Here is a 13169-nt window from a genome sequence, read left to right as displayed (position 1 = left end):
ACTCACGACATCAAATCTAGCCTTAAAAGGGGTGCCCCTTACCACTTCTCACACCAGTCACACACAAGCAAGGATGCCTTTCCTTTAATGTCAAATGGAATAATGCCCAGAAAAAAAAAATATATATATATATATATTTCAATGCCACCTTAACAGTACAAACAGTATTTTTGGCCAGTGCTGGGCCTAAGCATCTTTCCTGAAGGTAATCTGAAGAATCATAAAACAGTGCATCTTGATCCCACAGTTGAGATATCTCATGCTAATAATAGACTTTAGCATCTGGCTAAGCACTACTCCTGTTTTTGCTAAGTATTTAAAGTCCTTTCTCCTTCTAGAATGACATAATTCTCACTCTTCAGAACCATATGAGGATTTTTTTTTTACTGGGTTCTGCCTTCTGCTCTCCAAAGATATTCCAGTGCAAAAATATCATGAGAGAGTCTTAAGTGCCAGTAATGGCTGCATTCAGCTCAGCTCAAGCAACCCTCTCTTGTCACAGCTTAGTACAGCAGCACTGGACTGGTCTGTGCTATTCTTGGTGGGCTTATCCACTTCCTCAGGAGTGGCACACACTAGTTCTTGAAGCAATATATATTCAATAATACATATTTCCACATCCATATCTCCAAGGAAAAATATTTACCTGGCCAAAGGTAACTGTGTTGCAAGTGTTCCAAGATGTTAAACGCCAAGTTTCCCCTCATTCCTCTCCCTTCACAAGGAAAGGGGACTGATGGATGTCTTGCACAGAAATTGAACAGGCAGAATGAAGATGGATTTCAAATGACTTGAAAAAGGATCGAGTTCAGTAGCAGTCATACATTAAAGTTTTGTGGATAGTCCGATTTTCACCGGTATCCTGAGTAGCAAAGGATCATTCACTTACTTCGTGCCTCGTAAGAGCACTTCTATAGCCAAGTACCAGAGAAAGTTAAACTTCTAAAAAGTATAAAGGAGTATGAGAGTAAAAACAGGTAAGCGCACTATTTTCTTAGTGCACACTGAAGCATGGTTATTTAGGAAAAGCAATTCCACTACAGTCCAAACTCTGCTCTACTTGCCAGGCTGCAACTGGAAATCTAACACTGCTAATTGAAAAATCTGGTAATAGTGCACAAAAAGATTAAAACTTGTATTTTTTGGCCAGTCTCAGAAAAAGGAAATATACCGAGTATAGGCTTCGTAAATTAAAGCGAGAAAGGGCCTTGACTTGATGAACTAATTATGCAGTAAAACACATGTACATGTCAAATCTGCTTATGGCAAGTGAAGTCTCAGGCTGTGCTTCATAAGGACAAATGAAGGCCTTGGCATATAGGGGAAGCAGACTTAGTGGCAAGGAAGGGCATCAGATAGAAATCCGAAAGTAACCTGGCTTCACAGCACAACCTATACATGAAGGATAGCAAGCAGCTTTTTGTTAAGCTGTAAGTATACTATATATACAGCAAGAAGAGAAGCCAAAACTTCCAATCCATAGCATTCCACACAGTTTCAGCTTTGTTGGGCATCTGCATTTTGGATTTCTTGAAATTCAAACTCCAGTCTGATGCAGCATCCTGAACCACTCAATCTGGTAACAAGGTTCACCCACATTTCAATAGCTATTTCAAAAGACATACTGTCATAGCATTCACCTTTGGTATACTCAGCTAGTGACCAAATTTGTATTTATCTGACAAAAACACTTCTTCAAACACATTAACTGGGAAGCTTGTCATTTAATCTCCCTATGCACTTGATTAGGACAAAGGTACTTGGAAAAAAGAGAAAAAAAAAAGAAAAAAGAAAAAGAAACACACAAACACAAGTACAGATCAGGGCGAGATGACATTACCTTTCAGATGCTCCCAAACTGCAACAATATCCAGGGTTAATTATATAGTATGGGACATATTAATTACATAGTGTGGAATCACTGCATCATTACACTGTACTGTGATGTCTTATTAAGGATTCTTCTGCTCTTGATAGTGGAATTCCAGGCGATTTAATTGCAGGATCAGGAGGTGATACATAAAATGGCATTAAGATAGGAAAAGAGCTGAGACAACCAGTTTGTGGGCATATGATAGAGAAGCTGAAAGCAGGAGCGAAACCAGAGGATTAGTTGTTTAAATCCTTTGTACTCATGCAAGCTTGTAGAGATGTACAAATTTTTGCACACGGATTGATCATTATTCATTATTAGCCAGAACACATAATCTTACATAACTAATTACTGGTGAGCAGTTTATAGCCTTCCTATACTCCGCAGAGATCTGTTTTATTTATTCAGAAGCTGTTTATAATAAATATGCAACACATCAACAGAACATTACTTGTTTTACTTTCTTCTAGATATCTCCGTAGTTAGGTTGTTGTGTCAAACTTTCTTCTCAAGCCATCTGAGTAATGATTAATTTCATACTAGCTACTACTAGTGCCCTTTGAAGTAATTCACGTATTAAGATACACTCAATGTTTTGAAACATTTTCAGACTTCTGACATGATAGGAGATTGTACAAGTTTAAGCTTAAAGTACTATACTTAAAAGTCCAGCACTGAACACAAACAAAAAAGTAGGGGCTCTTTCTTTTAGAAAAAAATCATGAAGGTGTCTCTATTGTATTTCCAGCTGCATATCTTATGTATTAGAATATAAGAAAATAAACTTTTGCTTCTCAGATGACACTGCTCAGGCAGGCAGGATCCTTATTTTTTGATTTCATCTACTTTAGGAGACAGTCAATTTCTCAGTAAAGGACCAGAAATTTTCACGAACAAGTGACACTAGCCACGATTTTAATCACATTTTATATTTATATGCAGAATCATAGCTTCTTACTAAAAAAAGATTTAACAGATAGGAACTGAAATCAGCAGACAGAGAAGTTTTCCTTTAAAAAAGCTACATCTTAACATTTCCAGCTGCCATCATCACAAGAATAGTAAGGAAAAATGAGGCATGCTCATAATCATTCTATCATGGTCTGTCGGTGGATAAACATTATTTTCAATCCAAGTTGCTCAGTTCTTTTAGCTATCCAAGAATTTACATTCTAAGCAAAAGAGGATTAAAACACATAATGAAACAAATGCCTGGCTCAAACACCTCCAGCTGTACTGATATCAAGTAGTACTTAACGGATAAGAATCTATCTAGAAATCATGCCAGCAATGCTTTTCCTTTCTCTAGGGGAATATCACGCAGGGATGTTTGACACTGGCTTTCCAAGTACAGCAAGATTTGACAGAAATGCAACAAACATCACTGAGCTGGACTTTTTAAAAGTAAATACACACAATCCTAGCACCAAACTACACTCGCATTCAGAGACATACTAAGGAAAAGCTTCAAAAAATGTCTAGCCACATTTTACCTTATATTAGAAACAAAACAAAACCAAACACATCCCCAAAAAACAAATGTATTTATTGTGGAGCCAAATCAGGCCCTACACCTAAACCTCACAAGGCAGCACAGATACTAAGAATGATTTCTTAGAGTCTGATAATAATAAGGATTGGGAAAAGCCTGAAAAATTATCTTCTTTGGGTTCACAAGCTCTTTGAGGAAAAACAAATACTCTAAGGTCCCCTAAAATTACTTTGCTTACAGTAAACAACACCTTCAAAGAACCTAAACTAATGTGAACCAAAACCTGAGGGCAGTAAGTGAGTAAGAATGTAATATAGTCAAGGAACTTTTTACTGCATCTGTTCTTCTCCAATGTTTTCTCTGTGTACGCTTCAGGAATACAGAAGAGATACTTCTGTAACAGAGATGCCATACTCTCCGATTCTGGATGCTCACTGAGAATAAGGAGCTCCAGGAAAGCATTCCTGAAGCACTGAATCACACCACACATCTACTAGATAACTTCAAAGTTTCTTTCAAGACTCTCTTTAAGAGTCATCAGAGTTTCAAAATTAAAAAAATGTTTCAAAGTATGTATTTTTTTTTATTTTAGCATTTTAAAAGCCAATTCTTGCATAGGGCATGTATGTCACAAAACTACTTAGAAGAAGTATTTTCCTTATACCCCCAAATCCCTACAACAGAAGGAAAAGGAAGAGATGAGGCAACATACAGAGAAAAACTAGGAACTTTTATATGGTCTTAGATAAAATTAGTATCTCAGTTTGGTTTCACTCTAAGTATTTAAGGATCTCAATTACTTTATCCATTGATTATTGAAATTCAGTTGTGTTTGTTTTCACAACTCTTAACTTATCTAAATTTAATAGAAAAAGTATTTTGCTGTTGTTTAAGTAGGACACTACCTGTGTCTTGCAGCATTTCAAAACGTAAGGACAGATTAGTCTGATTGGATTACAATTCAGAATTAAGATCAATCTGATTCACTCATTGGCAGTTATTTTAGTCTATTTAAGAATGGTATAGTTCAGGACAACCGTACATTTGGGGAGGCAGGAGCTGCTGAACCACTTTTCTGAACTAAGCCTGCTCATCAAAAACACTCTGAGAAACTGGAAGCTGAGTAATCAACACCTGAGCTCACATGATGGCCTTTTCCTTGCTCAGCTTCAAGAATCTTTTAGCACCAACACACTGAAAAAGGCCCTAGCACAACAGGCTTATGATCGTCCAGGTAACAGTTCAAATTCGAATTCCCATGCTCATCAGAAAAGAATATATTCAAATCCACCGCACAACTTTCAATCCTACTAATATTTAATAAAATACATTTCAAATTCTGCTTATAGAGCTAGATAACTTATTAATGGTACTATCGCTCAGAAAATAAATCACCACCTGCGCTAACTTTTACTGGAGAAGCGAGAGGGAGCTCACAAGGAAGAAAAAGTCATAGTAATACTCCATGTCAAAGTAAAGCACCCTGCATGATTTAAGTCATCACATGAACAAGATCAAGAGTTGCAGAAAGGTTTCTACTCATTCACAGAAATCCAAAGTATTTCCAAAATAAACTGAAAAGACCATCCTTAAAGGCTGTAATAAAAACTTAAGCAGTCTCCTCAATCCCAGCTCATTCACTTCTAGGCTAGAAGTTAATCTCAGAGATTATTTTAAACAATAGAATATGGTCTATCTACTAAAACAACATTCTACCCATACTTATGACTAATCTTACCACATTAGAATCGGGTAGACAGTCAATTACTAAAACGTAAACCAAAAATCAGAATCACGAAGACTTCCTGTAGCTGAAAGCGTGTAGATGGCCATGTGGGCAACAGACATAGTTAACAGGACCATCATACACTGGTCTCAGATGTACGTTCCCATTTGCTCAGGGCACAGCAACAGCCCAGCAGCACTTCTAAAGGAAAGGGGAAAAGGAACCAAACTCAGAGCTTTACAAAAACCACAAGCAAACAAACAAAGTCTTCCACCTTTGCAAGATAAAACATGCATCTGAGGGAGGAAATAGGCATTTTTTTTGGGGGGGGGGAAGATGGCTAGAAGATATCTTGTTATAAAGTGGGGGAAGAACACAGCTACTGATAAAGAGGTGCTAAACATCTCATACGTTATCTAACAAATGGTATGATTCTGTATCACTTCTGTTCTTGCAATTTTTCATATACAACCATACACCAATACGACGGCTGCATCAGTGCATCAGGCCAAAGAGAAGGCCACATTAATTCTGAAACCATATAGGTACAGCTTCTTTTTCTGCTCTCAGAGGTGTGAAAACCCTCATTCAAAAAATGGATACAGGCAAAGTATAATATGAGTAGCCTACAGACATCACAAATTCTCAATTTGGTTTCTCCTTTCTCCTTAAAGTTGCTTAGAGAAATGTTACCAGGAGGCAACACAGTAATCTTTTCTGATGAAAATATGCAGTATTATCTCAGAGTGTGTTGATGTCATCCCACAAAACAAAACATTGCGGCACAATTATGACAGTCACCACACTCAACGTTCCTGTCAAGCTGAATTACTAAAAATTCAGAGTGCATCCTTAGTGAATGAGAACAGCTATGAACTTTCATCATTTATTGTAAGCCTGGTCCACCTGCCATTCACAAAGCTCTTGATAATGTGCAAGATGAAGCAAGGTAGAATTTCAGGTTAAAACAAATTAAAAAAATCACAGGGAATTAACAAAATTGTTTTACAAAGGACAGGAGAAAAAAAAAAAAAAAAAACAGAAATCTCAGGAACATTCACTACAAACCTGTCATAACGATACATGCAAGTTCTACTTCTGACCTAACTCGGGCATCAGATGAACGACTGCCTCCAACTCCCTTAGTTACAGGCTAGAACTGGCCCAAGCACAGAGAGATGCCTGACATTAACACAACACTTTCTCATCTTTTCCTTCAAAGGAACACACTTAAGTATGGAAAATAGAACAAGGAAAGGAGGATTTAGATGCATGACTTGGAATAAAAAAGGTTGCTTCAGGCATATGGAGAAAGAAGCAACAGAAACAAAGATAGTACTCCCTTACAAGACCGGACTGCTTCTGTTTCAGTCAACCACATGTTGATTGAAAAGATATGAGGAATAGCAGTTACACACACACACACACCAAAAAATAATATATGGGATCCTGAGTTCAGCTCAGAGGATATTAGAGGACACAAACTAACAAAAAAAAAAAAAAAAAAAAAAAAAAACACCCAGCACTGGAACCCAATGCAGTCACATGATCTGCCTGGTTTTACACCTGTCAATCCAAGAACATGCAACTACAGTAATACAGCATCTGAATGATATTTTCATTTACAAATAAATTAGTAAAACCAAACTTCATTCACTCAGACATTTTCCAATTAATCTGGACTTCATCTCTGCCTGTGAAAGAAGGTTGCCAAGTACCATCCCTCGAGGAGGACTTCAACACTTCAACCTATAATATCATATTTAAGTCCTTCAGTCTCCTGCCTGACTTCCAAAACTGCATGCCATGTCATCAACATACTTCTATATTCCGAGATATTTATAATGTCAAGGTTTGTCCATATTTGCAATGCCATCTTTACAGATGCACAATAGTAAAAACACACAGAAGTACCTGAAGTTACAGTACACACATGCTCTAAGTGCAAACTTGGTCATACATTTCCACTAATGAAAAGGTAGTAAAGCTACTACCTCTATGCTTCCAGAAAGACCCAAGTCTTTGACAGTTTAACAAGATCCACACTTAACTTAATCTCCATATTAAGGTGCTGTTATCTAGGTGTATCTTTAAGCACAAGTATCTCAGCAGCAGTTGCAAAAGCAGAACCTAAGCTAGGTTCAGCTGGTATAAAACCAAGCTCTCTTGCTCATGCACTAGCTATCAAAATGGCTTAATTTCTTTTGAATAAGCTGTCTTCTCATTTCCCTTCATTCAGGTCTTTTAAAGAGAGCTTGCAAGCTTACTTCTGCAGCTTCTCTGCTGGGCTAGTGTGACCGTAACAACACTCACACTGATGGAAGTCTCATCTTGGCTCTAGGTGTAGGTGCTTCAAGTTGCACATTAGCTCTTCCTCCCAGTCTACAACCCTGGCAAGGCCATGTTAGCAAGGCTCGTGTTAGCAAGATTGCTAACATAGTCGTCTTCAGGAGGAGGAAGGAAAGAATACTTTCCAAGTTGCACTGAAGATGATTATGTATCTAATGAGTTCATCATGCTTTTTACCTGCAGGTTCAAAAGGGGATGCAAGAGCACAGCAGATAGTGAGTGACACTTCCAAAGGTCTCCTGACCTTGCCTGGGCAGGACTCATGAGGAATGATTGATCAAGCAACAGCCCCCAGATGTCCCTCATTAGCCCTGCGCAAGCAACGTAACAGTATACTCAGATCTTTGCAAGTACCAGGAAAAGAATCAGAACTGCTCTCAACTTTGAAACCTTCAATATTCTGCTAAGATGGAAAAGTAAGGATAGCTGCCTTGTTTGCACAGTCATACCGCTTGTCCATTCCCCTGATGCTGGACAAGAGCTTCCTGAAGCAACATCTCTTTCTCCGCAGTAACACGAATGACCTACCTGACGAACCAGTAACAGATATTAGTACAGATTGATCCCAAATACTTACTTTCGCAAATTAATTTCCTATTCCCCACCTTTTTTTTCCCCAGACATAACAGCTCAAAAGCATTACTCTCTTTTACCCTTAATTCATCCCAAATTGGTTTACACAGCCATCAAGAAGCAGGGAGGGGGAAAAAAATTAAAAGCTATGGGATGACCTCAGACCATCTGGAAAACAATTCTTACACATACCTAGAACATCAAGCAGAGAACAGAATGGAGAAAGTGAAATTAGCAAGCGAGCAGGCATTTTTAAAAAGAAAAAAATGTTCGGGAAAAAGTTGTGGAGCAACCTTCTCGCCAGATACTTTGTACAAACTGCAAATCCTACTACAGACTTACTCCAAGTATTATTTTTTGCTGTCAAAAGTATAAAGCATGTGAACAATTAAAGCATGCGAGCACATTTAGGAAGCAGGTACTGGATAGTTTAGTTCTAAGCTAGCATTTTGCTCAAAAATCTTGACTGATTCCGCTTTTGAAGGCTTGCTCTCAAACTTGACATATGTCCCTATGTCTTCATGACCTTAAAGATTATCCAGAGATTTTCTGTGTAGAATACCCTGCAACACTGGGATATACTCTAGCCTTCAAAATGAAAATATACTTTCTTCCTTTTCTGTCTTCCTTCCTTCCCCAAATAAGCTAACAGAAACAGAAAACGCTAGAAGATAAACAGAAGATAAATGCTGTTAGTGATGCTTTGAATGGTACAGAGCTACACGTAAGTCAAATTAACTCAAAGTGAAAAAATAAAACATTTGAAAACTCAGAGAAGCATTAGGAGGCAGAAAAAAAAAAAACAGTGCTAGCATGATACCAAAGGAAAAGAAACAAACAAAACCAACCTAATGTATTGACAAGCATTAAAAGTCAAAAGAGGTGCTAAAACACATCCAAAACCAAATTTCTAGCAAAGACCTCACAAATCAGTAGCTGTACTACACTCGGGAGAAAAGGGTGTGCAAGGTAAGAACCTTTCATAAACCCTAATCATTACCAAGCAACTGTCCAAATTCACCCACTGGTAAAAGGCACAGTACGCAATATAGTCTGCTTTAAGACAAAAGGTGACAGTGGAGCTCCTTCATTTTAGTAAAATGAAGACTTCAGAATGAAGATTTTGACAGACAGTGTCTTCAGACTACTCCTACTTGTGATTTGTAAATTATTTAACAGGCTGATAAACCACATTAAGAGTACTAGTGAGATCATGATCATAACTAGATTGAGCCGCAGGTTTTACAATGTGTACATACATAATTAGAAGCTTATTTGTTACCCTACACCATCACCTACCAGAAGTACAAACTGAAAATAATAAACAGTCCACTACTTAACTATAGCCCAACTCTGTGATGCTCCCACATCTCCTGAAAGATTACACAAGATGTTTACAATGGACACTATTCCAAGACATTAAAAACAAGTATTGATAACAGTATTGATAACAGCATCTTTTACAAGAAGGATGTCCAAGAGACTAAATAGGGTTCTGTGGCTACTGTAGGACTGGAGAATGACTGTAGGAATCAACTCCATATTTCTTTCAAACTAAGAAAACTTGAAGTCAAAAGTACCTAGAATCACAAATAAGTAAATAAATAAAATAATTCAATACCTCAAGAACTTACCTTCAGACTTTAACTTCGTAAGAACAAAAATCAGGTAGTTGTTAAAATCTGGATATTGATTGAGTTGTTCTAGTTTCTGGAGGAAACAGATGTTAAGGAAAATCGAATTTTCATATACGGAGAGCTTTCTGGATAAAACAAATATTAAAAGCAGTTAAATACTTTTACAGTGTCGTTTCAAATATCTGTGACTATAAGCTCACAATATACAGATTAAAAAATATTTTAAACAGTTCACATACATTTTTTTGCTTGTGTATTAAAACTAAGTTATGCTGATATTAAATATATATATATACATATACATACAGACAGACATTAACAGACTGTTAAAAATATTTTAAGGCCGTCAAAATATAAGAGAGGAAGGAGCAAGTTCTCCGTACTGTTTGTCTGGGATTTCAGGCCAAACCTAAGGAACCCAACGTGACATACAACAAAACAGCTTTCTCCCCCAAAAGGCATTTTGATGCCAAAACAAAAGTGCTTAAGATTCTGATAAGCTCTTCCCTTTCTTAGTATCAGACATGTGCTACTATATGCTGCTAACTAGCTGCAGCCTCAGCTTTAGGTGTTAATTTAACTGTAAACAGCCAGCTACTTTTTATTACAAGGTTTATGCTTACCCACTGTCTCTTAAATGTAAATGTAAAGCAAAATCATGTTTCTGTGCACCTGCCCATTTTCTGGAGTATCAGACCTTGAATCAAATAGCAGCTCTACCAGAAAAGCCCACTATCCTCCCCACTTAAAGGTAGAAGCATATTTAATCACAGCCCCCAAGCTCCTCTGCTGCAACATATACAGGAGAGCAAACGTAAACAGAAGGAGAGCTGCGGCAAGTGAAATTAATACAGTGCTACACAGCCCCTAGAAACATGGCAATATATATCTGAATACAGTTGTCAAAATGCTGTTTTAGGAACACCAAGTAGGGAAGCAAGTTTCATTTTTTTTTCCAAAATTCAGCAATGTAATCACCAAAGCAGTCAGATGGACATAACAATGAACTTGCTGTGGCTCAAATAGAAGGCAGCAACAGAAGCCAGCAGAAAGAACTGGAAGAGCAGTATTAAAGAGGATCTTAATTAGCATACACATAATCACTCTAGGAACCAAAGGACATGTTACGGATCATACTGTCTTTCTTTACCGGTTCTTCGTCCATTTTACCTTTCCTACCTTCCCTAAGGTATGTCCAATGAAAGATTCAATATCTAATACTAAAAAGGCTTACAGAGACAGAATTTGTCAATAAAGAGCTCAGGCTAACTTGCTCTCCCCATCTTAGTTATAAGCACTTGAATGTGCCAAAAATGCAAAAATGCATCAAAGAAAAAGCACAAGAGTCACTGCATTCTCAGAAAATCATGGATTAAAAATCTTTTACATTTGAAGCCATCAGTCCTCATTTTTCTTGGACATGCTGCTAAATAGCATCCTGCAACAAAACAGCCATCACAAAGTTTTGTAGAAACAGATTCAATAAAACTTTTTTTTCCTTTTTAGGAACACATTCCTAAACAAATTTAAAATGGTAAAAAGTGTGCAACCTATCTGACCTGTACAGGGCAACATAAGATGACTTTACATGAGGACTGACTTGAAAACCACTGCACAGCAGGGAGTTACCAGTGCCATTTAAGATGCACTTCAGATACTAGTCAAAGCATTTTATTTATTTTGTTTAGTTAGTTTCTACTCACCTTCAAAACAACATTTATAATGTCAATCGTGCATTTACATTGCTGTTTTTAAATAAACCAGACACTATTAGGGCATGTGAAAGGGAAGTTTAAACATAATTTACTATGAAAGCTACTGTTGCTAAACACCTGTATTTGAAATACTAAACAGAAGCACCTACTTAAGCACGGGGTCCACGCTGCGAAGTCAGAATACTTTGCTTATTCAGCAATCTCTACATGGGATTTTTCCAAATGAGCAACATCTTAAAAATCAAAAGCACATCTGCAAGAGCAGAACAATTGACAGGAAAATCAACTGCACCTCTTAAATAAGAGTAGAAATCTTCCTGAATTTGACTGCATCTGTTAGAAAAGCTAGAAGTCTGGCAAATTTGACTTTGAGCTTAATTCTTAACCTGAAAAAAAAACCCCACATTTGTGCTCATCTACACGAATAAAATCTGTTGCCTTCCCTGAAGACCTCCAAACAAATGCCTTAAAAGTGAAGAAGAACAAAAGGTATCTAGATGATAACTGACATATTTTGTGCAATTTCGGAAGGAGGCCCAGACGTTTCAGAGCAGCAATACGGTAGAGCTGAAGGAGGTTAGAGGAGGCAGGTTAGAGATCTGTTTCCCCCAAGACCTCACGCCTCCAGCAGCCGCGCTCGGAGGCCTCCTCGCCGCACCTTTGTTCGGCGCAGGCTGCCATTTCAGCGCTCCCACGGCCCAGGCGCGGCAGCCGCCGGCGCGCTCACGCCGCGCGGGGCCCGGCCGGGCCCGCCGCTTTCCGGGGCAGCGCAGGAAGCGGCGCCCGGGCAGCGCGGGCGCAGCGGCGGCTCCCGCGCGGCCCCGCCGCCCTCCTGCCGCAGCGGAGGCCCCGGCTCCCGCCCCTCCCCGGCGCGGGCCCCGCGGCGCGGCCCCCCGGCGGGGCGGCGGCACTGGCGGCCGCCCAGCGCGGGCTAACGCGCTAAAGCGGCACCGCCAGCGCTTTAAAAAGCTGAGGCCCGCGCTTGGCGCCGCGCTCGCAACAGGTGCCCGCGCCCCGGCGGCTCAGGGCGGCCCGGGGCCCGCAGGCCGCAGCCGTTCAAGCGCCGCGCTGCCGCCGCCCCGCGCCGCTCCGCCTCGGCCCCGCGGAGGCCGCGCCGGCCCAGGCCCCGGCCTGAGGCCGAGCCCAAGCGCGGCCGCGGCAGCCCCGCTCTGCCCCCACGCTCGGCGCGGCCCGCGCGGCGCAGGCCTCGCCCAAGGATACTTGTTGCACGGCCCTCTGCGTGGTGGTGTCCGGGGATTGGGATTCCTTGAGCAGCTGCAGGATCTGCTGGAGCCCCTGCTCGTCGGGCTTCCACTCGTACTCCATCTTGGCTCCCTGCGAAACAGCGCGCGACGGCAGCGCCGTTAGCGGCGCGGCAGGCCCAGGCCGCGCGAAGGCGGGAGCCGCGCCGACAGGGAGGGAGGGAGGGAAGGAGGAGGGCAGAGAGGAGGAGGAGAAGGAAGAGGAGGAGGAGGAAGGGGAGGGAGGAAAGGAGCGCACCGCCCGCGCCCGGCCGCACCGACCTGCTCCCCGCCGAGCCGACTGAGTCACGGCGAGTTGGCGCTGTGGCGCCGGCAGCAGCCGCCGCGCCTCGTCGTGGCGCCGGGCGCGCCCCCGCCGTCCGCCTCGTGCGTCCCTCCGCGCCGGGAGCCTGCAGGGGACACGGACACCCCGCTAGCGCCGCGGGGCCTCGGCTCCGGGGCAGGGACGAGGCGTCACGTTCCCGGGCCGCCCGGGATCGGGCGGCCCGGGAACGTGGCGCCTCGTCCCTGCCCTGCGGCTCGCAGTTAGCGGGAGCTGTGGC

The 13169-nt window shown here is 41.1% G+C and overlaps 1 protein-coding gene across 4 annotated transcripts in view; it reads right to left on the bottom strand.

Annotated features, from left to right (window-relative positions):
• The window catches only part of TNPO1 (transportin 1), a 47635-nt gene extending 34680 nt beyond the window's left edge, over window positions 1–12955 (bottom strand). For 2 of the 4 annotated variants that reach the window (XR_015913522.1, XR_015913523.1), the window contains exons 1-3: window positions 12889–12955; window positions 12587–12700; window positions 9648–9723 (exon numbers count right to left, since the gene is read on the bottom strand). Coding sequence is in view for 2 of the 4 variants with exons in the window: in XM_088527189.1 (XP_088383315.1) it covers window positions 9648–9723; window positions 12587–12691 (181 nt within the window). In the remaining 2 variants the exon portion in view is untranslated. Of the gene's footprint in view, window positions 1–9647; window positions 9724–12586; window positions 12755–12888 lie in introns of those variants that run through there. The other 2 variants (XM_088527189.1, XM_088527190.1) reach the window with 2 other exon arrangements.
• Window positions 12956–13169: the final 214 nt, after the last annotated feature.

Source organism: Tinamus guttatus, unplaced genomic scaffold, assembly GCF_059628265.1.
Source record: "Tinamus guttatus ecotype Peru unplaced genomic scaffold, ASM5962826v1 Tinamus_guttatus_pri_ptg000262l, whole genome shotgun sequence".
NCBI classification, from domain to species: Eukaryota; Metazoa; Chordata; class Aves; order Tinamiformes; family Tinamidae; genus Tinamus; species Tinamus guttatus.
This window is presented reverse-complemented; position numbering and strand designations above follow the sequence as displayed.